The 26,339-nt window shown below is 40.1% G+C and overlaps 1 protein-coding gene across 1 annotated transcript in view; it reads right to left on the bottom strand.

Moving 5' to 3' along the window:
• LOC149473602 (fibrillin-2-like) overlaps nt 1-26,339 on the bottom strand; it is a 238,911-nt gene that overhangs the window by 120,231 nt on the left and 92,341 nt on the right. The window contains exons 5-6 of the mRNA XM_089675603.1: nt 16,513-16,608; nt 7,615-7,710 (exon numbers count right to left, since the gene is read on the bottom strand). Of these exons, the coding sequence (XP_089531729.1) occupies nt 7,615-7,710; nt 16,513-16,608 (192 nt within the window). The remainder of the gene's footprint in view (nt 1-7,614; nt 7,711-16,512; nt 16,609-26,339) is intronic.

Consider the following 26,339-nt stretch of genomic DNA (forward strand, 5'->3'; position numbering starts at 1 on the left):
ACAAAGTTATATAACGAGCACAATGATAAATGAGAAATATATTATAGAAATATCTTATCTGACTCAGAATTTTTGGCAGTCATTGCATTCTATGGGCTTTGTAATTTTCTCATTAGAAGTAACAATATAACTTACAAGTTACAAAGGCAAAGTTAAATCAGGTTTCTACAGGACAGATATATTTCTGAGCCTTCAAAACGGCATTTGGGATTTATTTTCTGTAAGACAGGAATGTCTTTGGTTCAAATGCACGTAAGAGCATTCCGAACACTCCCTGGGTCCACTACAGAGTACTACAATTGTAAACTCTACCAAAAACTACAAAAACTAAAAAAATGTTTTATTGTGCAGTGAAAAATGTAAACATTTAGTAAAACTGTGGTCAAACTATAAAATTACATATGCTCTGTAGGCTGCCAAAATTAAAACTGGGCTCTCTGTTTTTTCCCCTGGAAGATCTCTTGATCCTGCCAAAATAACTATTTGATAGGCACTTCCTTTTGATAGGACAACAATGCTCTTCCCTCTGTAGTGAAATCACTATATTGTTGTCACCCTTGCTTGTGCTGCAGCTGTTTAGATGTTGTTAGTATTATCAGCAAATAGCCACACCTAGCTCTGGCCACAGCCCTTTATATTGACTGCCAGTATGTTGTAGGAGTAACATGCTGGAGATTATGCAAAAGTCCTGTTCAGTCCTCTTAGCTAAGGCCATCTTTCCAGTTTCATTTACCATTAAAGTATATGTCCAGCAAGTATGAAATACACTCTATGAACAAAATAACAAAGTTTTATTGGCTTAAAACAAACCCAGGTCCAAAAGGTTACATCTCACATAGTCCATAACAATGGCAAAGGCCAGAAGTGCTCTTATTCATACTGTATATATCCACATCAAGTAACCTGCCCCGGTGTAAGATAAGGGCAGGGGAAATATAAATGATGCTTAGATATGATGAGTGGTGTCCAACTGTCCACCGCATTTCAAGACTAATGCTCTTCTTCAGGAACAATCCAAAAAACCAAAATCCATAACAATGGCAAAGGCCAGAAGTGCTCTTATTCATACTGTATATATCCACATCAAGTAACTCACCCCCGTGTAAGATAAGGGCAGGGAAATGTAAATGATGAGTGGTGTCCAACTGTCCACCACATTTCAAGACTAATGCTCTTCTTCAGGAACATTCCAAAAGACCTCGATTATTTTCAACATCAAGGTCCTTTGAATTATCCCTGAGGAAGAGCAATAGTCTCGAAACATGTTGGACACTTGGACATCTCATATCCATGCATCATTTACATTTCCCCTGACCTTATCTGGCATGGGGGGGGGGTTTCCTTGATGTGAATATATATGAATAAGAGCACTTTTGGCTTTTACCATTGTTATTGGCTATGTGAGACTATGGCCCGTGTTTGTTTTAATCCAATGTAGCTTTGTTATATTGTTCATAAAGTGTATTTTTTCTAGTGCCCTGTAAAATCCATGCCACCATTTGAACCTGTTTCTGAACAACAAACTGTTTTAGGATTGCTGTGCAAACTTATTCCAATAACAATCAACTCCTAAGATTTAACTATACATAGTTACATAGTAACATAGTTAGTGCTGGTTCACATATATGCGGATTGGATGCAGTTTGAACTGCATCCAATCCGCAAGAAATGTGAAATAATGATAAAACGAGTCCTGTCTGATTTCTGAGCAGTGCGGTCTAGTTCAGGTGTGGATTACAGGCTATTGACTTCTATGGGAACCATTTCTACACCACACGTCATCAGTTGTGAACAGGATAAAATCCTGATCTGAACCTGATCTAAACCTGTCCTGACCAGGGGCGGACTGACAACTCATGGGGCCCCCGGGCCATAGAGGATCATGGGGCCCCTGTGTCCTTGCCCAAACTCAAAAAAGCCTATGAAAAAGGTACCAGGGGCATCTCATGGGGCCCCCACTGACCCCAGGCCCTCGGGCAGTGCCCGAGTTTCCAAATGGTCAGTCCGCCCCTGGTCCTGGACCAGATGTAATCCTGACCTGAACCACTGAACAACTATTTTATCAATTAGCTGTGAAACCTGAGCTTAAGCCTGGGTTCCCACTAATGCGGTGCGGAATTCGCTGCGGTTTCTGTGCGAATTCCACACCCCGTTCATGGGAACTTCTGCGGGTATGTATGTTAAGTTAACAACACCCCAAAATCATTTTGCAAAACGCAGTGCGATCTGCAGAATTGGATCGCATGGGTGTGAATACCCATGCGATCCGATTCTAGTGCAGACCAAAAAAAAGGGTTCTGCCCCTTTTTGGTGCGGATGTGGTGCGATTTGAGCCATACAAAATGTATAACACAAATTGCACCGCACAGAATTTACATGTGATTTGCACAGGAATGCGGTGCGGTTCCTGTGCGAATCACATACAATACGCACCGCAGTGTGAACCTAGGCTCAATGTTTGAACATATACATGTGTGAATCAGCACTAAGTCTCGTTGAAAAAAGACAAAAGTCCACCCAGTTTAACTATGGATTATAGATTATTATGTATTATATTTGAACTAACAGTGAGGCCCTTCAGTTCTAAAATACTCATTTTCACCACAACCCAAGGAGGTCATAGAAGTCCTATGGTGTTTAGGACTTCAGATTTTCATTGCTGTCTGCCATTGTGAAGCAGAACAGTGATCTATTCAATGCTACACATCACCTGTCTTGTTTCCGTAGATTGACACATTGCCTTGAAACATTCCTTGAACCCAGTAGGAATTGTTCAAATTTTGCCTGATGCCATGACAGAACCATAGACACAGCTGTGTCTACAAGATTCAGCTGTATTTACACATGCTGAGAGCCATTAGGAGGGCATTGTGTAGTGTTTTCTCCATAAACACAGATGTGGCTTTAGTTCCTTTGTGGCAATAGGAAACACTTGGAACATTCTCATTGGGTGCAATGGATAGATTAGAAGCCCATTCATGCATTGGAGAAAAAAGGATACTTGTTTTAATCTTGCTTATTTTTTTCCTAACTTCCTTACAGCAGGAGAACATGTTTGAGTTTTCAGATATTGCCTTTGTTCTTGAACTAACTGAAATAGGGGTCTTCCGCGCACATTTTGGATTCATGGGGATGTGGCATGAAAACCAGTAAAATCACAACAGATGCATTGTTCTGAATTTTACTGTATTTTCCTGCACAGGTTAAAAAACCATGGACATTCTTTATTTAGGTTTTTTACATTCATACAAAGATTTACGTGATCGCAAAAGTGCAATAGAGCAACTTTAAGTTATTGAAGGTACCTTAAAGCAGTATTAAACCCAAAAACAAAAATGTAATAACAGTTGTTTTGTAGACTGGCTGGTAAGTGTGCTGGGAAATGTTTTGTTTGTTTGTGACACGCGTTGCCCTTCCATGTGCACCTTACTGCAAAGGCTAGTTATATAGGGTGATTGTCACTTTTTTATATAGTTGTTTGAATTGGGCACAGGAATGTATTGGATGCTTTCAGTCTCCATTGTGCTTGGTGGGTGTCATGTGCGTCCACTGTGTCTTTAAGGAGGGGTGGGTTCCCTCCAGGCATAGCTGCTCAATCCATTGCTACTAAGGAGACTCTGAAGGTTATAGAGTTATGACTGCAGTATACAGAGGAGTCTTGACGTGGGCACTGCAGCTAATGCATATATTTGCAAATGTGCGCAAAAACCCTCTGTTTTAATGATTGTTAGACAGGGTCAGTTTAGTTGTTTTGCAGGCAGGCTGGTAAGGGTGCTGGGACATCAGTCGTTTGTAAAATGTAATACATTCACTGGTCACTTTATTAGGTACACCTTGCTAGTACCTGGTTGGACTCCTTTTTGCCTTCAGAACTGCCTTAATTCTTCATGGCATAGATCAACAAGGTATTGTAAACATTCCTCAGAGATTTTGGTCCATATTGACATGAGTTACTGTAGCCTTTCTATCATCTCGAACCAGTCTGCCCATTCTATTCTAACCTCTGACATCAGCAAAGCATTTACAGTTGTGTTCAAAATAATAGCAGTGTGTTGAAAAAAGTGAATAAAGCTCAAAATCCTTCTAATAGCTTTTATTTCCATACACACAAATGCATTGGGAACACTACACATTCTATTCCAAATGAAAACATGAAGAAAAATATATCAAATTTGTGTTGTTCCTCTAAAAAAAATTGAAGAAAAGTGAATATTAGACTGATCAAAAAAATAGCAGTGTTTGTATTCTTTACAAACTCAAACATTCACTATATATACTGAAACATGTTTGAAGATTTTGCTTTCCTTTGAATCACTTAATGAATATTTAGTTGTATAACCACTGTTTCTGAGAACTGCTGTACATCTGTGTTGCATGGAGTCAACCAACTTCTGGCACCTGTGAACAGGTATTCCAGCCCAGGATGATTGGACTACATTCCACAGTTCTTCTCTATTTCTTGGTTTTGCCTCAGAAACTGCATTTTTGATGTCACCCCACAAGTTTTCTATTGGATTAAGATCTGGGAATTGGGCTGGCCACTCCATAATGTCAATCTTGTTGGAAAGGAACCAAGATGTTGCACGTTTACTGGTGTGTTTGGGGTCGTTGTCTTGTTGGAACACCCATTTCAAGGGCATTTCCTCTTCAGCATAAGGCAGCATGACCTCTTCAAGTATTCTGATGTATTCAAACTGATCCATGATCCCTGGTATGCGATAAATAGGCCCAACACCGTAGTATGAGAAACATCCCCATATCATGATACTTGCACAACCATGCTTCACTGTCTTCACAGTGTACTGTGGCTTGAATTCAGTGTTTGGGGGTCGTCTGACAAACTGTCTCCGGCCACTAGACCCAAAAAGAACAATCTTACTTTCATCAGTCCACAAAATGTTGCGCCATTTCTCTTTAGGCCAGTCAATGTGCTCTTTGGCAAATTGTAACCTCTTCAGCACATGTCTTTTTTTCAACAGTGGGACTTTGCGGGGCTTCTTGCAGATAGCTTGGCTTCACATAGGCGTCTTCTAATTGTAACAGTACTCACAGGTAACTTTAGACCTTCTTTGATCTTCCTGGAGCTGATTGTTGGCTGAGTCCTTGCCATTTTGACTATTCTTCTATCCATTCGAATGGTAGTTTTTTGCTTTCTTCCACGTCTTTCAGGTTTTGGTTGCCTTTTTAAAGCATTTGCCATCATTTTAGCTGAGCAGCCTATCATTTTCTGCACTTCTTTATATGTTTTCCCGTCTCTTATCAACTTTTTAATCAAGGTACGCTGTTCTTCTGAACAATGTCTGGAACAACCCATTTTCCTCAGAATTTCAGAGATAAATGCACCGTAACCAGCATGTACAACATTTGCTGCCTTCCTTCCTTAAATAAGGGCAATAATTGCCACCTGTTTTTCAAAGAATGAATGACCTCACTAATAGAACTCCACACTGCTATTATTTTGAACATGCCCCTTTCAATTAGTGATTCAATTACACAGAATCAGCAGCATGCATGTCATGACTGTTGGGTCTGTTGGATTTCTATTACTCTACTACACCTGCTAGTAAGTTATTTGCCATGTAGAAATATTATTTCTACCAAAAACAGTGATTGATCAGGTTAGTGATGTCTGACTGCTATTATTTTGAACACAACTGTATGTCCACACAACTGCAGCTTATTGGATATTTTCTCTTTTTCGGACCATTCTCTGTAAACCCTAGAGATGGTGGTGTGTGAAAATCCCAGTAGATCAGCAGGAGTTTTAAATACTCAGACCAGCCCGTCTGGCACCAACAACCATGCCACATTCAAAGTCACTTAAATCCTCTTACATGCATCGAGTTGTTGCCATGTGACTGGCTGATTAGCAACTTGTGTTACCAAGCAAATGAACAGGTGTACCTAATGAAGTGGCTGGTGAGTGTATATTGCAGCTTACCAATCATTAGATGTGGTGACTGCATTCTTTTTTTTTAGGCTTTTTTCCCTCTGTTTTAACCTGATGACCTGGCCAGTAACACACCTCCTGTATTAGAATGCCCCCATTCCGGATGAAGGAGCACAGGAGGCAAAAGCAACATGGTCAGTCTGGGGGCAATATTAGATGTACTAGCAGACTTAGATATACTAACAACTTGAAGCCAAACTCCAGCTAATACTTTATAAGCAATTTTCATCAGCTGGAACACTAGATGAAAATAAAAGATAGAAAGCCAAAAAACAGAAAAATAAATGCAGCCGTCACATCAAAGAATTGGTAAGCTGCAATATAACAGATTTTTGCTTTTGAGTTTGATACTGCTTTAATACAGATAAAGTCTGAATGAATGCTGTTGTGCATTCAGAGTGTTCTGACTTGCGGTTTGCTGTTCAAATTAATTCAGATTCAGTCTTTCAAAAATGCAAAATCATCCACAATGCAGGTGCACACATATACTGTATTCTGGTGTGAATCAACCCCAATTCAGCTGCAACAGCTAAACATAATAAAGCACCAAAATAGAGTACAACAAATATTAAAAATCTGTTAAAAACTGGCATATACACATTTTATAAATAGTAGGGATGCACCGAAATTTCGTAGGCCGAAACATTTCAGCCGAAAACACCTCTTTCGGCCATTGGCCAATATGAAAAAAAGCACCAATACAGGTGCCGAAAAAACCCCGCCCCTCACTGCCGCCCGCCCGCCACTGCTGCCACTGGCCGCTGCTAGGTAGTTCTCAGCCTTACCTGAGAAACCACTTAACGATCCGGGTGCTGGGCATAAAGATTAGTGAAGGAAAGATGGCCTCCACTGATCTCTATGCCCTTTGAGGACTGGAGCGATGTCACTTCTGGTTCTGGGCCTTTTTTTTTTCTAGAGAAATGCTTTTTTTAATCCAATGCTATACATTGCAGAGGAGAGATGTGGGGTCCTATTGAACCCATACCTCTCCATAAAGAGGACCTGTCACTAATTATTTCTATCACAAAGGATGCATGCATTTCTTGTGATAAAAATAAAAGTGATTAAAAATTTTTTTAAAGGGACAGTGCAAAAAACAAAACAAAAAAACATTAAATACATTTTAAAAATTTTTTTTAAAGTGCCACCGTCCCCCATGCTCGCACGTAGTGGTGAACGCATATGTAGGCCATGCCCACATATGTAAATGGTGTTCAAAGCGCACACATGAGGTATTGCCATGAACATCAGAGCAAGAGCAATAAATCTCGCACTAGACCTCCTCTGTAACTTTACACTGCTAACCTGTAGAAATTTTTAAAGCATCACCCATAGAGATTTTTAAGTACTGCGGTTTCACACCATTCCACGAGCATTCGCAATTTTAAAGCATGACATGTTGGGTATCTATTTACTCGCCGTAACATCATCTTTCAAATTTTACAAAAAAATTGGGGTATATATTGTTTTTTTAATCAAAGTGTATTTTTTTCCAACAAATATATATTCGTTTTTAAAAACTGCGCATTTTGGTTTCGGTTTTCGTCCAAGTGCATTTTGAATTTTCATTTTCAGTTTTGGCACCAGAATTTTCGTTTCGGTGCACCACTAATAATTAGATATAAATGTATTCATGCAATGTTTGATATGCAATAAAAAAGTACCTCTTTCACACTGAGGTCCCGTAAAACCATAGACACAGGCACATCTATTGGGTCCAATGCAACGTCCGCCATTCTGACAACCATTTTCACAGACCGCTTTAAAGACAAAGGAAGTTGTTATTCATTTTGCATAATAAAGGGCAGCACTGAAACTTCAAGCTTTGGTAGCATTTAACTTAAATTTTTGCACAATAAAATATACACTATACACAAACTAGATGTAAAAGTTGATTTGGTGAGTGCATTGAGATTAGCATACGCTCAGGGGCGGATTGACCATTTGAGCACTTGGGCACTGCCCGAGGGCCCGGGCTCAGTAGGGGGCCCCATGAGATGCCCCTGGTACCTTTCATTGGCTTTTTCAGGTTTGGGCAAGGGCACAGGGACCCCATGGTCCCCTAATGCCCAGGGGCCCCATGAGTTGTCAGTCTGCCCCTGCATACACATCTGAAATGCAACCGCCATGTATCTACCTGTGTACATTAGACCTTATTGCAGAACACAAAATACTGTGGAAATGCATCTCACTCATTTAAAGTCAACATAGCAATGGCTAAAAATGCATACAAACAAAATGATATATCTATAAAAATACAAGTATAGTTTAAATCTTTGCTAGCTGTTTTGTAAGCAAATGGTCATTCCAACACTATGCTTTGAATTGGGGGCACACAAACACAATGTGGGATTGTAGCAGGCAAAACGTAGCAGCTAGAATAAAGAAGGCGCAATGAGAAAAGATTCAGTAGCATTGACCAGGAAGCTGTTAGAACAGACAAGGATCAGAAGAAAATAAAACCAAAAGGGTGATAGTGCTTTCAATAAAAAAAAAAAGGGAGAAAATATGCAGCATATAAGCAAAGGAGAAGCAATGAGCAGACAAGGATAAGTAGAGGCCCACATTAGGAATGAACTTGGGATGGTACAAGCAAGAAATGAAAAAGACATAAAATAGGTAGCCACTGGCAGACACAGGAAATATATGAACTGAAAGAGGCACATCAGAATTGGAAATGCTCAAACCATACAGGCACAGAGAACATGAACGGGCGCTGAATGATGGCAACTGATATCACATGGTATGGGGATGTTATGGTCAGCCCAGTCCAGCACTTGGACAGCAGAGATCTTGATTTCCTTCCCCCATCGGAAGCCTGGTTTTTTAGTAGTAAAACATTTTAAAAACACCTGTAGTGCCCAAATCTTTTTGACTGATGTGTGACACATCTAGCTGTGGTTCAAAGAGTCTCATCACAACAAAGCTACATGTGAAACAAGGTTATTCATGTAACCAGGGTAAAAGCTCACAGCTTAAATTCAATTTACAACAGATTTGCTTTTACCTTATGTGCCGCTGTGCACTAAAATGACCATGTGTTAGTGACTGTAGGAAACCTTTGCTTCAAATGGAGTTGTGACAAGTTTCTTTTAAAGCAAGCATGCCACAGCTGAACAGAGGTTAATGCAAGGCAGATGCCTGTCTGTATTAGCCATAAATCAAAACACATTAAGATAAAGGCACTGACTGATTGAACAGAATTATTGCCTTTTAAACATGGTTTAAAGGAACTTCTACTTAGATATGAAGGTGGCCAATGTTGTCCCCTTGCCTGGTTGACTTGCTCACTCAACAGTTTGAACATATCTAAATCCATTTTCTTTTGATAAGAGGTCTGTCAGATCTTTATTGGTAAGTATAAAAGTGCAGTGCTTTAAAAAAAATAGTAATAAATAGGTGCAATATGAGTAATAAAACATAAATATAATAATATATAATTAATAGTTCGTATTGGTGACTAAAATGTGCTCGTATAGTCCTGATAGCTTTGGTCGGTGGTTGTGCTATCATAAATAGAAGAAATGCGCACTCACCGGACGCGCAGTAATTATGAGCGTTATACAATATATCCTTGTGTCATCCAAAAGGGTTATCTAGGCCAGGTCAGGTATAGAAATGGCTCCCTCTCAGGGTGGATGGATCCCAGGGCTTTAAAGGATGATCCAAGGGCGTCCAGAGTTCCCCTTAAGGGATGGGTGGGTGCAGCTCACAAGGATTAACAGGAGGCTCCCTCTCTGGGGGCTTGGGACTGGTACTGGGCATCTAGGAGATCAGTAATCCGCAAAGGAGTCAAGATAAAGAGATACCCACAGTGTAGTATATTATAAACAATTTATTAGCGGTAAAAGATGCATCCATAAGTGAATAAACAAGTGACAGAGACTGGATTAACCATCCACAAGTAAAGATGGCCACCGGAGCTCCACGATGCTCCATTGGCAAGAGGTCACGGTGTAATTGGCCCCCTCTTACGCGTTTCGTGCACCAGCACGTCTTCAGAGGGGACTGATTGGCAGCTATCGACCAAAGCTATCAGAACTATACGGCATGTTTTAGTCACCAATATGAACTATTAATTATATATTATTATATTTATGTTTTATTACTCATATGTCATATGAACTTTGCACCTATTTATTACTATTAATTTTAAAGCGCTGCACTTTTATACTTTTTTAAGGTTTTATTTGGTTACCTTTGTGCACAGCTGCTGATAATCTTTGCTTGGATTTTTAGAGCACTCACATACATCTTTATTTGTAGATCTTTATTGCTGTCTGTGTCTTCCATTGGGGGGAGTCACTCTCTGTATTTGTTCTGGTGACTATGGGTTTTTTATTGGTGAGGGAAAATACCAGAAATGGGAAATCTCACAGCAAAAAACAAACAATAAAATACAGGGATTTTATATGCAACTACCTTCAGGTGACTGGACACTGGCAAAAGCAGTGCTGGGGCTGCCCCCCAGTGTTGTCCTGCCCACTACGTGAGACTCCAAGCAATATGAAGATCACAGAAAAATAGAGGAGAGAGACCTGGGTTCTGTATTGTGGTCCAAGATATGGAATTTACAGGTAAGTCAGAATTCCTAATATCTTAATCAAACAGTACAGTACACGTGCCATGCGAACAAAGCAAAAAAAAAAAAAGTAACAGGCCCACAGCAAAAGTAAGGAGGATTCCTGCAATAAACCTGAACAGTCAGTTGACTGCAGAAGCTCCTTGCTCTGAAAGCATGCATCACAGAGGCATAAAAAAGCCCCTGGCAAAAAAATAATTTAAATAGTGAACACAGTACCAGGTGGTGTTTCTGCAACTTTGTGAGAAAAACAGATGCCTGATGCTGCAAATAGCCCAAGAACCCCTGACACCTTTGGGAAAGTGGACTTAGGTAAGGAAGGAGAGATTCATTCCCTGAGGGCAGAGCCCTGGAAAAAGAGGCAAATTAATCACCCAACCAACTAGAAGAGGAGGATGGAATCCCTTATAGGGACTGCTCTGTGAGAAAACAGAAATAGGGCTCAGTTCCCAAGTGAAGACGTGGCAGGAATCCATAGAGGACAGTCCTGACCCCATACCTAAATTGTTTGACATGCCTTCAGGGTAGTTCTTAGCAAGGGAGAAAGCATTCTCACAGAAGGGGATAAGAAGAGCACCAGGGAAGCATAAAGAATTGGTTTCAAGGGTACTTGGTTCGCATGTAGCTTAAGAAAAGAAGGGGGCTCCCAAGAAGAAAAAGGGGGAGCCAATCAGAGCTACAGCTGCCAGGGGAAATGTAGAAAAGACTGTACCGAGGACATTTTATAGGAGTTATCTTCTTAGGCACAATGGAAGGGCTCTGCCTAGGAAGGAGCACCTGAAAAAGGCCCCAGAGAGACATAGAAGGTCACAGCTGGCAACAAAAAAGAGCAACTTCATGAGAAGAGAGTACAAAGAGATATAGGGAAATAGGTATAGGGAAACTGTCTGAAGTTTGTGAAGTAGCAAGTAGGAATGGGCAGCAGAAAGGAACAGAAAGAGGACAGCAACAGAAAGACAGAGTAAAATAGAAGTTGAGACATTACTGTTCTAACCTAGAGCAATTGTCAATGAACGTTCCCCCACCTTCAAGGGTGGATGTGAAGCCCAGAGGGTTTAGAAATGGAGGGTCTGAAAGTAAGGACATAATAGAGATTTGACAAATCACATTTTCATAGCAAATAAACAGAACAGTAGGGCCGAGGGTAAGAGCTGAAGTCTTGCGATAGACAGATTATTAATCTTGAGAGAATATGATTATCTGTTTCTGGAGACAGTTCACTATTGAGCTCTTCAGTCCAGTCTGCCATAGTCTGGGCAAGAGATAAGGTGGTATTAGCTGGCTACAGGGCTGGGCCTGCCAGAGCAATGGATGATTTGAAAAGGGTCTCCTATCAACTAAAATTCTAAAGGAGGGAATGCCCTCAATAGTAACAGTATATTTATTATTCAGTACAAGAATGACTAGGACCACAGTGGGAACAGTTCATTACTATTACTATTTCAATTCCACTCCCATGGGGTTTTTTGGCAACAAAAAATACCAGGAAGGGTGAATAATCTCTCAAAGTATGACCAGTCATTATACTGGATAAAAGAATACAACATAGTGTTTACTACAAATCAAAGCAATGATGCAATAAGACATGTGTGTCCAGGACCTGGTATATGAAGGTACAGCAAAATGAGTTACCTTGTCCAAGTTTCTGGTCCTGACCAGGGTCCATGCTTCACCTAACATGGTGGGCATACCTTGAAGGGGTATTCAGGGTCTGGGTGTCATAGTAATGAACCATGGCTCTGGATCTGTATAGCACCTTGTGGCTATCTCACGAACCAAAGTGAGTGCCAAACATAAGATCCAGTGCCTGAAGGAAACATTACAAGCTGACCCCACTATTGCAGAGTACGGATACAATTCTCAAGATGTACATGGAGGATAAGCAATCCAGAAACTGCTAATGAGCCATAAGACACTAAGCAGTCAGATCTTGACTGAAGTGTCAGTCAAAAAAAACAAGGAAAAATATTGAAAAATAGAAAGAAAATCTCCAACAGGGAAGGGCCCCATCACCTAAGGACATTAGCAAAAACTGGAGAAACATGGAGTTGGGGTGGGGGTTTATGGCTATACTTGGGGGTAATCCCAGCAAAGCTTTTGCCAGTGTCCAATCACTTGAAGGTAGCGGAATACAACCCATGGTCTAAGAATTAATTCCTGTGCCCTTTATGGTATGATTAAAATCAAAATGATTAAACTATGTATTTTCAAGGTGAGGATGAGGGTATCGGGATTATTCGTCTAGACATTTTATCTCCACATTGATATTGTATATGCAAGTGCACGCTTATTAAAAGTTATTTTCAATAATGCAGCGAGTTCCATGGCGTTTCATTGTTTTCTTTTTATTCAGCAGGATATATGTTGCAAAAAGTAAAAGAAGATAAATTAAGTAAAGCAGACGCCACTAAGGATCAGGAGTTTAATGATGAAAGAAAAAAACTTTTTTTTTCAAATGTTAACGTCTGATTAATCAAAACCATGTAACTTGATAAAATATAATTTCAATATAAACACATTTAATATGAGATTTCTTGTGTCATTCACCACTTTTTAAATACCATGGTTGCTAGGGTAATTCGGGCATACAGTAGTTAATTCTCATGCTTTTTAACATTCAAGTATGTCATCACTTATCACATAGCCATTTTGTCAAACAACACTAGAAAATGTTCTAATCTGTCTGTATGTGGGAAATAAAACATTTAGTAAAGTATCTGGTCATGGGAAATTGGTATGGAAATTTTCCCAGCTCTTCCCGTCTCTTGGTCATGAGAAAATTTCCCCTTACTTTTATTTCATGGTACTTTCTAACAAATGGTTTCCTTTTAATAAGGAATCCAAATTTGACAACACCCCTAGAAAAAAACCGCCAAGATGAACCTAGAAAAGAACAGTGAACTAGAACAGACTTGGACAGCATGAAGATGTAGACTAATTGGATGCCTGAAGCTGGCAGTCATCCAAAGTTATGAGGACCTAGTTCAAATCCCCCAGAGCATCATATGTCTAGTCAATCGAAAGCTGTAAAATATTATGCTGAGGTATAAAAAAATAATAAAAACCTAAATTATGCTAGATAAACATAGAATGTCAGTTTGTTTAGGCTTGTGTGCTATAGAAATAGGAGACGTAATGAGATCTAAGGAATATGCAGTGATCCAGTGAACTGGAAACAGGTGCACAAACATTAAATCTATCAACCACACATGTACATTACTTAATTTGCCGGAAGCAGCTTTAATTACTAAATGCTGCATTCTTTCACATTTTGTTTTCATTAGGGCTTTTTTACATAGGAGCAGAGGCTCATACAGCATGCGCTAATTGTGTGGGTTTATGCACCCTGGAGTCACTGGTGTTCTGTGCTGCCTACTAAAAATCAATGACAGGCTGACAGACACAGTGGCTGTGTGGATGTTCCTACACACGCCAGCATTTACATCAGTATAGGGACGGTTTACAAGCCCCTAGATGCAGATAAACTGAATCCAGGGCCGTACATCTTTCCTGGATGTAAACACTTAGATGTGTAGGACGATCCGTACAGCCGCTGGGACTGTCACTGTTTATTTCTAATTGGCTAGTGTCAGTGGCTGCACAGAACACCCATGGCTCCTCAGCTCATAAACATGACCCTCTGTGCCCATGTGAACAAATCCTTAAAGTGTAATTCTGGGCAGTATGAAAAAATATGTATATGGCGAAGTCTGACACAACAGTTTTTGTTTTGTTGAGTCCCCCCCTGAAACAAGCAGATTAATTCTTTTTCCATTTTTTTTAACTTTGTCCTGCATTAAAATTACACAGCTGCATTTTTGCCCTGAACAGGGAAGACTTAATGTGGAACTAAAGTCCTGCTTTCAAAAACTGTAAGCAGATGGGCTCTTTATGGTAGAAGAGATAGGCAAAGTCACTTCTGTAATAAAATAAGCCTACCTGCCTGCTCACAGTTTTCTTCGGAATGTACACTGAGCTGCACAAGCACAGTTCAGTTTATATTCCGGCATAGTACCTTTATGCTGGGATGACTGCACTCCTGTGCATGCGCAGGAGTGACACCATCCTCCACCACTCAACGCAGATCGCTGCAACCTGGCACCCGGAAGATGTCGGGTAGAAGATGCCAGCATCGGCGAGGTAGGTCAGACTGGTGAATGATAGGTAAGTCTCTCAAAGTTTAGCTCCACTTTAAGCTGGCCACAAACAGTACTAGGGTTGTTGGTTTCAATCCCAACCACGGCACCACCTGCCTGAAATTTGCATGTTCTCCCTGTGCCTGCGTGGGTTTCCTCCCACACTCCAAAAACAGTAGGTTAATTGGATCCTGTCTAAATTGGCCCTAGTATGCGTATGTATGAATGTAAGTTAGGGACCTTAGATTGTACACCCCTTGAGGGTTAGAGACTGATGTGAATGTACAATATATAAGTAAAGCGCTGCGTAAATTGATGGCGCTATATAAGTACCTGTAATAAATTACATAAATAAACAGGCAGTTTTTTTTTTCATTCAGCCAGTGGTCTGAACAAATAAAAACCCTACAGATTCCTCCATCCACACAAGTGATCATTTGAAGGCCTGCTGAATCAGCCGAATTTCGATATATGGCCAGTTTTAGGTACACATGTAGTTCTAAAAAGACTATAAAAATTTTAAATAAATTAAAACCTGACTCTAACATGTTCTAATTACAGGAACATTTTTGTATTTGGAAAAAAGTGTTATAAAGTATAGTGACTGCTGCAAGAACCCCCTGCAATGGTATGAGGTTTGTCGGGCATGCAAATGTGGGAAACAAAAATAAATCCATTAAAAGAAAATGTATATACTGAATACTATTACCTATATTAACTGCTTACAAATACCAAAATATAAATTTTCACTATAGGATGAAGTAAAATGAATGCTTACAACCCAACTCCAATCAAAACCTATTTTTGTAAGTTTCAGACAAAATGGAGATGTGTCGAAACCTCTTTCAAGTTTTTGCTACTGGGTCCTCCCCTTAGAGATTTTTCCTTGTTGCATGTGCTAGGAAAAGGAAGTGATATAAAATCTCCACGAGGTGAACACAGACTGCAACTAACACATTCTTTAAAGTTGGAACATCCTGTTAAGTTTGTTTTGCTGCCCATGTCTTTCTGTCCTGGTACACCCATTTCCCTCATAGCTAGTACTGGTGTCATAGGAACAGGTGAAGGGAAATCTCACCAATGGGGTAATTAACAAGTTAACACTTAGTAATAGTTCTGACTCTTCTCTTTCCTATGCAAATTGAAAATAAAAAACATTTTGCCTTTCTCATGACTGGTAGAAATAAACTGGTGAAAAGAAAAGTTCTGGGTTAAGCAATTGAGGATACTACTCTAATGTACTATATACGATGTCAAGCTAGGGCTCATTTATAAGATTGTGTTACATTACGTGTATTAGTGTGTTGCGGTGTTATTTATTTTGAATGGCACCCCGATGTACGTTCACTACTCACCTGCATTGCAGTGCACCAAAGAGCATAGTAGTGCATTACCAGGTGTTACAGTGCGTTGCTAAAAGAATGGGCAGCACTTTTGTGTGTTTTCTGGTACATTAGTAGCCCTTTCAAATTAATAAGCTAACTTAACACAATGTATATTAATGAGCAACGTAAGGTATCAGAATGTAAAGCTGTGAATGGACCCTATGTTCAATTAGTGTGAATGTATAACAACAGGAACATCCATGTAGAATTTCTGTGCTCTCTATAAGTGTTTCTGGAAAAACAGACTTACAGTTAGTAAAGATATAAATGATTATGTGCAAAGTGCTGTATTTCAGGGCAACCAATTTGCTTTACCTTTCATCAGATCAGAAGAAGAAGAGTCATTACTATTGATTCATTACTACTGTACTTTACACATTACTGACAGATGTACTAAATAAGACCAAATGTTCTAAATAAACAGTAACTGAATTAAAAGAGCATTTCCTGAATTCTTACGTTGTCCACAGTGAGAACCAGTATATCCTTTTTGACAAGCACAAGTATCTTCGTTGCAGGTTCCTCCATTCATACAGCGAACATTACAGTTGATAACTTTGGGAAAAAGTTAAAAGAAAAGTACAATTCATTAAAAAGTAATTAATACAATGAAAGTTAAAGTGTATGCAACTTATTAATTTCTAGCATTGCTTTGGTATGTAAGTGAGTGCCCCTATTTTGCCTTGACTTTCTGCAGAATTAAAGATTTTGAAGGCAAGATAGTACTTTGCACTAGAAAAGTGAAATATTCCTTCTTCTCTAGCTTACATTAGGAATGCAGGTAAATATGAGCTATCAGAGTTTTAACTGCAAAGTCCAACCAAAGTTACTAATGGCTCCTTGTATTCCTGCTCAAGGAAACAAAAAAGGAATTGTGTCCCAGGTTTTCTACATTAAAATAATTACTTTTTTGCAACATGTGTTGTTGCTTTGAAAACCTCCTACTCTTAGATGACTTTTCCGTACTCCAGAGACAGCCAAGACACAGGGGGCATACACAGATGAATTCCATTATGATATCAGTTACAAGGAAGGGATAGGATTTATCCTCAACTCTAGAAATGCTTTAGGAGAAGGTAAAGAAAGCTGAAGAAACATAGTAGTTTGGCTCCAAGCAAAGGGTCTTGACTTGCAGACTGGAACATGTCATGCATATATTACTGTTGTTACATTTGACTTTTCATATGTTTAACTTTATTTAGTTAAAGAATAATTCCAGGCATCAGCATGTTATACATATTTACATTGGTCCAGCTTGGACCAATGTAACTATGTATATACCACACCTGGTCAATGTCATTGGAAGCTGGACATCACTGAAGTACACATTGCTACTCCAGTTATCTCCACTTGCTTTTGGGTCCATGCACAAGCACCAGTCAGAGAATGTTTTGCAGTTTCTGAATGAATGCAAAGCGTTTTATGATTGGAAGAAGTGGAGAGGTGAGAAAGGGCAGTGACATCATGCTCTGCTTCAGTGATTCAAGCTTCCAGGGGCATCAGCCAGTTATGTCATATACATAGTTACATTGGTCCAAGTTAGATCAATGTAACTATGTATAATGTGCTGATGCCTTGGAATTATTATTTAATTCTTTCTTTATTTAGTCTTTCTACAAATGATACAATACACATATGCACCAAAAAACTCAATGTACAATTATAGTAATACATATATACATCTTGCATCAGATTTATCTCTTCTAGAACCTGGAACTATCACAACATAAAATGACATATAAATACATTCAGAATATTGCCTAATTGTCAATTGAACATGGCAAAAGCACATTTAACATATAAGAAGAAAACAGAGGGAGATTTACTAAAACTGGAGTACTCAGAATCTGATGCAGCTGTGCATAGTAACCAATCAGCTTCTAACTTCAGCTTGTTCAGTTAAGCTTTTCCAATAAAACCTGGAAGTTCATTGGTTACTATGCACAGCTGCATCCGATTCTGTGTATACCAATTTTAGTAAATCTTCCCCTTAGAAAACCTCTGTATACAGAATCCTACACCCACTGTGTAGGTCCAGTGGAAGGCAAAAAAAATCCCTATAAAGTGTGGTCCAGTGGGGAAAAAAAAATCCCTTCCTGGTCCCCCAGAAGGCAAATGGGTCTTCCCTGGATCAACGATCCATGGTGTTATTGCCTATAAATATTAAAAAATGGCTATTTAGTCATATGTTTAACTTTAAAAATGAATAAATGGGTCAGGAGAATCAAATCTGTCATTCAGATGCCATAAGGCTGTAGATATTAAGCAGTCGTAAAAATCTGCCTTTTTAAACTACATATTCCGAACTGTCTTTAGTAATCATGTTGCATAGTAAGGGGTTTATTATACAATATTACATGAGTGGTGCACATATGCAACAAAATATTTTTGCTTCACCTATCACCACTATTACTATGTTTTAGCATTCCTTGTCTATTCCATGGGTTGTTAGGGCATAACAATTCTCTGGTTATAAAGGAGGTTAAACAATAGTTATGTCTTCTTGCCACATGTTATTAAAACAGCTGTAACACTGCTTGCAGATTTTTTTATTTATTTATTTTTTTATATATAATCTGTCTTTATTAAAGATTTTTTTTTTCATAACAAAAGATAAAGCAATGGTAAAGACAAAGATTTACAGAGACATATAGAAAAGGTAGCAATTTAAGGGAGCAGAGCCCACAGTAGACCCTGTGTACAATGATGTAATACAGATATAAGTCAAGCATATGGTACAATATAGATACCATGCCGCATACCCCTTGCCCGCTGTCAGGGCAGCGAGAAGCAGCATAAAACTTATCGCCAAGAGATCAGACCGCCACGCAGTAACTACGTCTCTGCACGAGGGCAGCCAATATCAAAGCGAAGATCAAACATGCCTCTGTGACATTCCATGCTTCAAACTCAAACAATAGAAGTGACATTATATATCCCAAGGGGTATTTCTAGAAACTCAGTACTCATATGCGATAAAGCAGAAAGACTGCTTGCAGATTTTAATAATATGCCTCCATAGCCTACTTTTCCTGTGTCATTCCCATGATCACAGCCTGAACAAGCCCTCATTCACTGGTTGTGAATGGAGATTCTTACGTTTGATACTGCATTACATCTAACAAATAATTTTATTATCATTTTCACACTTTCTCTTCAATGACTCTGCCTCTACCCTAGCTGCCAGAATTGCACCCTCCTTACTACCAGAGGAGAGGAATTATGCTATATGATGGGCCTAAATTGCCCCCTTTGGTGTTGTAGGTCCTGGCAGATTAAGAGGTAAATTCAACATGGCTGCCTGGTCTGCGGAGGTCTGCTGATTCCCATAGACATTGAAATTGTCGCTTAAATAAGCAACATTGAATTTGAAGGTTCCATATAGAGTCCAAACAAAGTTATGTTTAATGTAGTTTCGAGGACTATACATATGGCAACAAGACATCATGTCTTATTTAAATTTGACCCAGCCAATTTTGTAGGTGATAGAATTTTTGACAGAAGAACTCTACCTGTCAGCGGCTTTTTTTAAATGCAAGTTTTAATTGGTTTTAAAGGCATGGCATCTTCTGGCCTTACATTCCCTACATTAAGTTAAAAATATCCCCCCGCCCCTATATACTTACTTGAGTCCTATCTCGATCCAGCACTGTTCCTGTCTCTAGCAACACTGCCCTCTGTTTATCTCCTCACAGAACACAGAGGCAGCAGTGGGAGCCATTGGCTCTGGCTGCTGTCAATCAAATAAAGTGTGGAGGGAGTGAGGGAAGAACATAGCCTGGCTCAGGAGTGAGCCTGCACATCTGCCCCCATAACAATCGGTTTGATTTGGGGGCAGACACAGAAAAAGGGAGCTGACAGCACAGGCGAGAGATCCGAGAAGAGGAAGTTTGGGACTTCACTGGGCAATATTATTGCACAGAGCAGGTAAGTGTAACATGCTATTTTGGAAAAAAAAATAACCCTTACAACTGTTTTCATTTCAATTTAAGTGTAAGTTGGTTCTTACCAGTATGATGTTTATGGAAAACACACCTAGATAGTGTCTTGATAGGAAGTGATTCTTAGATCCAAAGGCTACTGAACCAGGAAGGAAGACCAGGCAAAGATGGATGCACTCGAGGCCAGCTAGAGTGCTGACAGCTCTAATAGTGCAATGCTTGAGGGCTTCACTCAATGGGAAAGTCTGCCATAATATGCTAATATGCTGTGCATACTAGCACATTGTGGTTTAAACCACCTGGGGGCCCACCAATAAAAAAAAATTCACAAAGTCTATTTTCATTTGAACAATTAAAGCATATGTAAACCAACACACATAAACCAAATATGCGGGTGTAATGTTAAGAAGATTTAATCCTGATGTATATATATCCTGATTTAAACATAATCATACCAGCACCGTGTTTCCACAGACATATTCTATCCTAGGGTGAAAACGCTTACTGTTAACGATTATGTGCAACATTGTCACCCTTTCCTGAGCATTCCAGAGATGGACTACAAACAGCTGTGTTGACATACATTGTGCTAGTACATTCTGCCATAGTCATCACAGAAAAACTTCATTGTTCAGCTACTGCTGGAGCATGTACATATCCACAGGGTATTAGATTGGGTACACACTATATGAAATTCTGGGTGTCCAGTGCACCTCTGTGCCTTTAAGAAGGGTTGGGCTCCCTCCAGGCATACCTGCCCTCAATCTATCCATTATTATATATGTGCTCCTACTATGGAGGCTCTCAAAATTTATACAGACAGGACTGCAGATATTGGGGTGCCGCGAAGAGGCTCTGCAGCTTATACATGTATTTGCAAATGTGTGCAAACTAAACTCCTGTTTTTAACATGAACTGTTAGACTGGGCAGTTCGGTTGGTTACAGGCTGGCTGGTAAGTTGAGCTGGGAATTTTTCTTTGTTGTTGTTTGACACACTGGGCACAATTCACTAAGCAGTATCTTACCGCATCCGAGTATGCGGTAGGATACCGCACAGCATTTTTTTAAAAAAAGTTTGAATTCACTAAAAAATGCAACTAAAATACCACGTGTTATTTTATCAAGCCATGCGATATTTTAGTAGTGAAAACCATGCGTTAATGTTCCAGCTGTCAGCGGGGTTCCCCATTTACAGTTGAATGTAAAAGAAAGAATTGCTGGCAATTAAAAAAAATATTAAAAACCGGCGGGTCTGGTATGGATTGAGGGGAACCCCCATGCCAAAAATAAAAAAAAATGGTGTGGGAGTCACCCCTAAAATCCATACCAGACCCTTATCCAAGCATGCAGCCCGGTAGGTCAGGAAAGGGGGCAATGAATGAACGCCCCCCCCCCCTCCGAACCATACCAGGCCACATGCCCTCAACATGGGAAGTTGCTTTGGGGCAGGGGGCAGGAGCATTTTTCTGGGGGGCAGCGGCTTTTTTTAGGGGGGCAGCACTGCCCCCCCAAAAGAAGGGATGGAAGAAAGGAAACACGCAGCATGGTAACCAGGTGGGGTCTGAGAGAGGCTGCAGGCTGCTTGATGGTGTATGCAGAGCCTGACTCTTGTTCTGGGGATGTCCGGAGCTGTGAAGGTGAGTGTCTTCTCTCTTGCCGGGGTGGGGATTTGCCAGTGTATGGGGGCGGTGGTAGTGGAAGGCTCTCTTGGGTGGGGTGTTGTTGGTCAATGTCAGGCTCTCATCGTGGGGGAGGGGGGTGTTTGTCAGTGTCAGGGTCTCTCTGTGGGTGGGGGAGCCAATTTTTGTGTTGCCTAGGGCAGCACAAACCCTAAATACATCACTGTACCTCAACACAGCATAAGCTTTGGCATTTGAAAGACTATGAATCTAAGGTCTATGCTGGGGCATTCGTAGTTGATGGGGAAGAGTGAAGAGGATGTGTTAAAAACCCCCAAATTTACAGAAAAGTATAGTTATCCATTAACTCTATAAATGTCCTTCTTTTGACACATTTAAGTTAAATACAGAGGCAGGGCCAGACCAAGGCAGTGACAGAGAGGCCTTCATTTCAGGTGCTGTTGTGTTAAACGGTCTTTCCTGCCTTTGCAACCCCTCACTGTTCTCTTGCACTGTATGGGACTGGGCTGTCAAACAGACAGCTCAAGCCTGCAGATTACACAGATGTAGACAGCGGAGCTCCCCTTTCTGTGTGACAGGACGCATTAGACCAGACCTCCTGATAAACAGAGCACAGCAGACCAGCTTTCAAAATGACAGCATAACTGCCCTGATTACCCGGGGAGAGCTACTCAACCTGTGTGATGGCCTAGTCCTACTCTTTATTCATGTATGAATGAAAACTGCTGTTGCAGCATTCATGGGGGACACACTTCGGCATCCTTCCTGTCCATGCCTTGACACTGCAGAAAGATACCATGACAAGGCATGATGCCTCAGAATATTTGGAAATCTATGCAGCTGGGAACCTTGTTTTTGTTTTAATTTAGTGGATTAGACTGGCCCAATTAACTGGTTAATTGGCCTAAGTGCTCTGGAATTAAGTATTGCATTGTACACTGAGGGAGTTACTAAAATCTGTAGTCTTGAAAATGTTTGCAGAGGTTAAGTGTCACAGGATCGGAACAATTAAAAGATATTGCTGAACACCTCGACTTTATGGGGTTGATTGGAAAAAATTGTTCAAATACACTTTGACAAAAAAATCTGGAAGCTAATTGGTTTCTATGTAGAGCTGCACCAGATTTTGCACTCTTCAGTTTTAGTAAATTAGCTGCTTAATGTCATGTATAGTAACAACTGCACTGGATCTGCTGACCCCTGGAAACCTTTGGAAGACCTTCTTATTGATTAAGAATAGATACACTGGAGCTACTCATTTAACTGTGTGGCGAGTTTGCTACATATGTAATGTGCATTTAATGTACGTCAGATGAAAAGGCTCTGGTCCAAGTGATAGAATGATCAAAAGCCTTCGTGTACAAATCCCGTAGGAGATACTCCTTTTTAGGGGATACAAAAGGGCGCTCAGCAGTTTCAAAAAACCATGTTCCACTCATAGGAACTCCCAGTATCAATTGTCAGTGGAAAAAGTACAAAAGGTTTGTAAGGATAAGAGAAAAAAAAAAGATCCCAGGAGTTTGTGAACAGGTTGTTGGTTCAGCTGCAGCTCAATACTTTCCCTAGGACTAAAATAATCTCTTTCTTTTTATATGTTCCAAAAAATACATATATATTAAAAATGCTGGATGGTGTAGGTGGAAACATTCTGAGCCAAACTTTTCTTGAATCACTGTGAATACATCCAGCAATCTCAATGCATTAACTCTTTAACTGCTCTAACACCAGCACCAGATGCAAAAAGTAATAGCAATAAAATATAACTGCAATAGCTTTCACATTTCCTGGGATATAATTCACATGGAAAATGGAAAAAAATGGATGTATTGATCTTCCACCATTTATTTTCATTCTGAAAATAGTAAATCATTTAACGGGTATCTCCACATCACCTTTTGGATACTGTTAAGGAGATTAGTGAAATACTCAACTCTATTCATGACCGATCTTGCTGCCTTGTTCTTGTTTTCTGCTTATGAACTACCTACCAAACTCAAAGGAAAATTCAAACTTTGCTTGTTGAAATAGAGGTAATGTGACTACAGATTAGCCTATACTAGCATAAAAGAATGACACGTTTCCTTCCTGTCTTAAAAAAATCATCCTTTGAGTTAAGACCCATGTGTCATGTAAACCAAATGTTCCATTCTGTAATACTGGGCCAGATTTAACATCTAGGGATGCTGATAAACTGCCAACATTTTTTTAATGGTAAAATGTTTTACTTTTCTCCACAAAGGACTTTAGGAAACATCAAAGATTATTTTACTCAAAATTAAAATAAGCCTTAAATAACCCGTCCTCATAATATGTACAAGACCTAGGCATGGTAAAAATTGAAAACGTTGGTATGCTAAAGAAATCAAGAAATACATTTATTCATACCCTCACTACACTATCTGTGATTATTTTTTATAATTTACTAAAGAAGATACTGGATCACCCAAAGTTCTATCTGCTCTTGAGGAGCCAGGTCTACGCATTCTCTGTGGCCATTAAAAGAGTGGCTTGATATTCTTGTGGCATTTTTATTTATTTTAAATGAAATATGTGGCCAGGATAGTCAGACTATCCCAGTAGAGCTAAGACGCCCAGTAGAGAATTTTCAACAAAAACATTTTGGTGGATTATTTACCCTACTAAAATCCATCCATAAGTCACATATCGACATTGTGTGGCCTGTACCTTTAATAAGGTGAATCGATTTTCTGAAGGTAAAAAATGCAGCAGTGATGCTTTTTTTTAATATTATTATGTGCCATAGTAGTGGAGACAAGGACCAGTCAGTCTATGTGGTAAGCTACTAACAAGTCAATAAATAGATGGTAATTCCTTCTACAAATACAACAGAAAATTATGAAGGTGTTTACACAACTGTGTAGCGCTACCCTCGTGAGTGCCACTGTGTTGTGGGTATCCCTAAGCTTCCCTCCGCACAGCCAGGCAACAGGTATTTTTCACACGGACTTCCATTTAAAGACAGTGACCAGTCCATGAACTTTGTTCTGTTGTTTTATTAGGGGAATGCAACTTGGATAGGGAAATAGGGATTGTGGGATGCCAAATTTGATTTGAAACAATGGAAGGGCAACATTTCCTTCCTGTGTACAAAGCAGATCCTAGACTGTATTCCTGAAAGCCATCAGTCATTGCAGATCAGTAGCAGCTGCCCCTTATGGGCGAGGAACAAGCAGCCCCTCAAAAATCACTTTACTTCTCGTAGCTACATGCAAAGATGTCTTCTTTCCCCCTACTGAGCTGCACCCAGTTCCCCAGCCTGCAGGAACAACCAGCCCTCCTGGCTTCTCAGAAGATCTCCCGGATCAAGGATAAAGGATGGAGCTCAATGCTGTTCTTTGAAAGCTTACTGCGTGTGGCAGTCTTTCGCCTTTTAAGTCCCAAAGTGTGCTGCTGTACTCACACTGTTCTCTGTTTACTTCTGCTCCAGGCCTGATTCCATCCGCGCCTCTCTGCAGAATGTATCCTCCTGAGCCAGCCTGAGCCCAGCCTAGAGGCTGCCCTCCCCAAACCCAGGGGACCCCTTCCTCAGCACTCCATTTTCCACGAGACTCCTGTGTCAACCTGACTCCCCCATATTTATAGGCCAGTCCACCACTCTACCAGAGCCTCCAAACCTGGGATTGGCCAGACTCCCCATGAATATGCAGATTAGGCCTCCACCCCTTCCTTCTAACCAACTTCCGGAAGGTCCTATTGTCCTCCAGAGTCAGGAGGTGGCGATAGAGCCACAACCTGTTGAGTCATCTAGCTGACCTGCAATAACCCGGCCTCATTCACATGACTCACACAACTACCATGTAATACTCTACACTATTCTGGTAGCACACTGAAGGGTGCTACATATGCTTTGGCATGTTATCACTGAGTTCTGTATACTGCTTGTTGAGCACACCCTCAGCCAAACGTTTTTATATAATGCTGTGTGAGAAGTGTCAAAACTTTCTATAAGTATGAGAGCTAAAGAAAAGTTACTATAAGCTAAATGTAGAAAGATATTTCATACCACCATTTAACCCAGTTACAGTATATAATTACTGGCAAACATGTAATATTTAAAACACATAATAAAACAGTACTTCATTTGGAACTGTGGCCCTAAAACAAATAATTGTGAGCAGAAAAGATTTAGTTACAGTGGGGACATGCTATGTCTTTTCTGCAATAAAGGCTTCTTATCTTCCTCCTTGCAATCCTCTTTACACTGAACTGCTTGTACACATTTGTTATCAAGATGGCCCAAGGACCCACACTGAGAAGAAGTCAGAGAGAAGATGCCTGCACTTTCGAGGGAGCTTGTGGATGCTGAATGGCTGAAGTGGAGGTAAGTATCTGCAGACTTTAGCTCTGTTTTTATTCAGTTCTTATATTACCTGCCTAGAGCTCTCTGCATAGCAGGATTCCAAATAGGAGCAGAAAGGGAAGCAAATCAGGATTACTGCACTGTATAGTATACAGGAAGCAGGCTGGTAAAAAATAAGAACTCATCCTTTAAAGTGTTACTATACCCAGGACCCTACATTCACTCTATCTATATTTTAGTAACTATAAACTGCTAAAAAAAACCTTTTCACATCAGCAGTTAGAACAGTCTTGTGACTTCTATCAGTATTCAGCAGAGCACATGTTAAAGCTTGTAGGAGGAGTTTTCTCTCCACTCTAGGAAGATGCAGAACCCCTGACCTC

This window comes from Staurois parvus, unplaced genomic scaffold, assembly GCF_062004578.1.
Source record: "Staurois parvus isolate SC_StPar_1 unplaced genomic scaffold, SC_StPar_1.0 ptg000013l, whole genome shotgun sequence".
NCBI classification, from domain to species: domain Eukaryota; kingdom Metazoa; phylum Chordata; class Amphibia; order Anura; family Ranidae; genus Staurois; species Staurois parvus.